Source organism: Hydractinia symbiolongicarpus, chromosome 11, assembly GCF_029227915.1.
Source record: "Hydractinia symbiolongicarpus strain clone_291-10 chromosome 11, HSymV2.1, whole genome shotgun sequence".
In the NCBI taxonomy this organism is placed as follows: domain Eukaryota; kingdom Metazoa; phylum Cnidaria; class Hydrozoa; order Anthoathecata; family Hydractiniidae; genus Hydractinia; species Hydractinia symbiolongicarpus.
The window spans coordinates 21,492,942-21,497,420 of NC_079885.1; the positions used below are offsets into that span (position 1 = coordinate 21,492,942).

The 4,479-nt window shown below is 29.1% G+C and overlaps 1 protein-coding gene across 2 annotated transcripts in view; it reads left to right on the plus strand.

Moving 5' to 3' along the window:
- Positions 1–3,942, plus strand: part of LOC130614558 (uncharacterized) — a 38,999-nt gene extending 35,057 nt beyond the window's left edge. For both annotated transcript variants that reach the window (XM_057435982.1, XM_057435983.1), the window contains 3 exons: positions 1,230–1,336; positions 2,382–2,507; positions 2,919–3,942. In XM_057435982.1, coding sequence (XP_057291965.1) covers positions 1,230–1,336; positions 2,382–2,507; positions 2,919–3,102 — 417 coding nt within the window. In that variant the 3' untranslated portion in view covers positions 3,103–3,942. The remainder of the gene's footprint in view (positions 1–1,229; positions 1,337–2,381; positions 2,508–2,918) is intronic.
- The last annotated feature ends 537 nt before the right edge of the window (positions 3,943–4,479 follow it).

The window sequence follows — 4,479 nt, forward strand, 5'->3', positions numbered from 1 at the left end:
GTAAATTTTAGGTCCAGATTATTGTCCCAGTTCCTGTAGGTGCCAGAGCAATATCATTTAAGTATATAAGAATGAACTAAAATGAATTCTTCAACCAAGGCAAATGAAATAGCTGATCTACTGGCATGGTTAAATTTTTTTCATAAAAAAAAAACACAAGAATACAGATTTTTTTTCAAGAATATTTTACATCACATTCTTTTTAAAGCCTATTTGAGCCTGTTTTTACTTATGTCTACCCAAGTTATTAAATATTGTTAAAAAACACAGCAATTTAGCATTTTTATGATTGTATTTGCCATAGGCGTTGTGTGTTCCATTTGAAGGGCTTTTATAAAACATGTACAATATTGTTTATCTTTGTATGGTTGTCTTCTGGAGAATTTATATTTAAAAAAAAAACAGTATTATGTACCACAGGATATATAAAATAGATAATATAAAAATACATAAGACAATAACAGAAAATTCTTAAGTAATGATTTTCATGATTCATTGTTAGCATTGTAAATCCAAAGTTAATATAGAATATTATTATTGACCATTCGAATTACGACTGGTTTAAGTATAGGCTGAAATTCCTGGCTTTAAAAATTGCAATTTTGTTTGTTGCACACATTAAAACAGCAGCCCTGTGGGGTATACAAGAGAAATTTTATTATTTTACCTCCCATAATTTTTTATTTTATGGAGGTAAAAGACTATTTTATTTTGCTCGACAACCAATCTAAAAAAAATACCTTTGCCACCTGTTTCCCTCGCCCTAAAAAAAGGATATGTAAGAACCAAAAAAGAATTATTATGATGAATTTTATTAATTAGAGGAGCTATGAAATATTTTTTTTTATTTTGAAAGATTTATACTTAATGAAAGCTTTTGCTATGCACTTAATGAAAGATTTTGCTATGCACATTTGTGGGAATAAAAAAATATATTTAAGTTAGAATTAGGTTTTACAACCCGAGAATTGTAATATAAAATTTATAAAAGGACCCAGAGGAAACGCGGAATCACTTGGTTCGTTCAAAACTGCCAACAAAAAACCTTAAGTCAAAATACAACCATGCAACAACAAATTTACATAACAATACAGAAGAAGAACTAGCCAATCACATTAATAATAAAAAACAATACAAACAATATATACAACCTCAACCAATCAAAATAAGTTTTCAACTTTCACAGAGGTGTTTTAACTTTATCAATTTGCTATTTCTCTCTCATCTAGCTTCTTAATGATGTGTCTGAGGCTGTTTCACAATGGAAGCCAATAGCACATGATATATACAAAACCTTTTATGCCTTGCTTGGTCATGTACAGCTAGAAGAGAACAGGTAGGTACTTAAGGGGTATAAATAAATTTTATATGCCAGTGTAAAATTCAGCAGTCTGTACAAATTGACAGTTTAAATTCATAATAAGAATAATTGTGTAAGAAAAACTTTCAATTTTCAAAACTAATAATGTTGCAGAGGGCAGAGCTCATGGCTTGTTTTCATGCAGGAACATGACAGTAAAAGGGGAGTAAGGTGTCTATTTAAAAGTGGTTACTTATTGTCTCACGATCTTGCGTGAGAAAATACTAAGAAATTTTTTTGAGTTTTTGTTAAAAACGCTGTCCAGTAAAGTATTAATAAAATTATTGCATTGCGATAATTTGATAAAATACTACCAGGATGGAGGCAAGGCATCTGCCTCCATAAAATAAAAGCTTGTATGATACGATAAACTAGTGACATTTTAAGGATTTCTAAATCTGATGAATTTGTGTGATTACAATGAATTTATCACACATGTAATAATTCATTTAAAAAAAACTTTGTGGTATACTCATGACATTGTGTGAAAACATTTTGCTTTGGGAAGTGTTATCAGAAGTAGAGCATTATGGCATCAAATAACTGGTTTTTGTCAGCTAAGATAGGGTTGACAATTTTGAACTAATATGCTGTTGGCCAGGATCCGCTCTTTAAGTTATCCTTTAGTTTTTGCCATCATAACTTAAGTGGCTTTTACCAGGATAGTTTCAAAACGTTCTTTCGTAGTTGGATTTATTATTACTTGGCGTTTTGCTCTAAAATGACCATAAAATTAGTAATTGGATTCTAGAGAATCAAGCAAAATAAAATTATAAATTCAAGTCTATTGAGCGAAAACTGAAAAAAAATTATTGAGAAAACTTAAACTAATCTTCCATTTTTATATTTAATAAAATTTATTTTATGAATATAAACTTTCCAATGACATAAAAATTAAAAGAATTGACCAGAAAAAACCATTTGGGTATTTTATGTATCCTTAATATTGTTTTTTAGTTCTTGATTCGTATTTTCAAATGACACCCAATATTTGTTTATATTGTTATATACATTTATTTAGAGTTACAATAACTTTTGTTACCCGAAGAAACACATTTTCAGTGTTCTATTTACACGTGGATTTTAATTGTGAACAACAGAAACCTAATGTAAAAGCTACGTTGGAGCATGACATGATGTTCAACATGTATGTATTGTCTCTTGTGCATAACCAATTTGCCAAACTGGTTATGACTAAAACCTAGACTCTGAAGTAAAGATGAGTGTGTGATTTTTTTGTGTTTTCTCAATATTTTAGTACAGTAATTGTAGGTACATTCTAATAGTTTGCACAATATGAATTACTGTTTTAAGCTGCAGGTTAGAGGGTTAGATTTTATGTAACAATTACACGGCTCTATAAACCTTGGTTGTCAAAGACTAAATATATTTCGAATAATTTTCTTTAAAATACAAAAGGAAATAAAATAAGCATTCAAAACAATCTGTACTTAAGTGGAAAACAGCTTACTTACTAAAAAAGCCTCCTTACCAGCTTCTATTTGTATTTAACCAATATAATTTTTCTGTTTGAATAAATTGTACATAACCTTTCTAGACTGGATGACATTAAAAATATTGTCAACGAAACACATGTTGAGGATAAGAAGCCACTACTTACGTGTTCCAAACGTATTTATGAGTATACTGTAAATGTGACGTCTGGAGATATTCTCATTGAATCAGAACCGAAAAGGGAAGAGGTTAGAGGAGACAAACGTGTTATTGACCTGTATACATAAAAAATACATAGAAAATTGGAGGATTTCTTTATAAACATTTTATGTAATTTATGCATTATGTGTAAAACTATTATATATTATTTTTATTTTAATTATCTGCTTGTTCCAGGTTATACAATTTTTGTTTGTGGTTATGTTCTGATAAACCTTGGAATGCAAATAAGAGTGCACCAATTAGCCATTAGCCTTTTAATTAAAAATAGGTTAGATAATGCTCACTACAATATTTTTTTGGCACATAACATGTATTTAATTTGTCTAAGTAAGTCCTCACCCACATTTTGTTGCCCCTTACAAATATTAGCACCCTTTTTTGCTGTGTTATACTTATAACTGCTTTGCTTGATAGGACTTCTGGTATAAAATATTATTGAAAGTAAATAGTGCTTATTTTAAAATAACATTAGGCCAAAGTAAAACCAAATTTTTAATATTTTTTAAATATGCTGTTTTAGATCAAAATTTAAATGAGCACGCAACACACCTTTTAAAGCATATTGCCTCAATGATTTCACAACAATATGTTTTTCACGTAATCCATGTTAAAGTCTTTTTTATTGTTCCCTTAACTTTCCTTTAAGGCTATACTTTCTATGGTTAATTTGTAATGTTTTATTTTTGTAAATATTTGTATTTTTTGTGTGATTGCTGATTTCTCATAGGTAGTAGTGATTCTAATACACAAAAAAGAAATGGTTGAGCCTTTTTCAATTTGTTTTGTTTAGCCTTCTCCATATGAACACTATTTTGAAAACAAAAGACAACACTATGTTCTGTTTGTTTGTCCATCTTGTAAATAACAATGTACTGTTATGAAATATAGTTTTTCTTCACTTTGACTTTTCATAAATTTTGTTTACTGAAAACTTTGCCCTTCTATCTGAGGGATGATTGGTACCTAAGACGAAGGTGTGTTTTGAAAAAAAAAATCTTTTTCTGTTGCACTTAGATCAGTATTTTGTTTGATGTGCTTTAATGCAGCAAAACTATCACTGCGAAATCAAAAAAAAAATATGGAATTAAAAAACAAAATTAGCACAGGAGATTACCGGAACCATATTCGACAAAATTTCTCTTTATTCTGCGTGAAAAAATGTGGCTGCAGAATAAACTTTTATCCAAGAATTTAATCAGCTAATATATCCGTATCGGTAATTTGCAGATTTTAACATTAAGTTTCTTAATCGTGTATCACCCATTGAAAAAAGGAAGATTCTTCCAAGAAATGCCATGAAACGTTTTTGTAAAATTGTTTTCATGTTTTCATGTACAATAGATTCCAAATATGTTTTTTTGTTAAACTAGACCACGCAGCAAAACAATTTTAGCCTAGTAACCATAACTATTATTTGTACATATCACAAGTAAGTTTGTTTT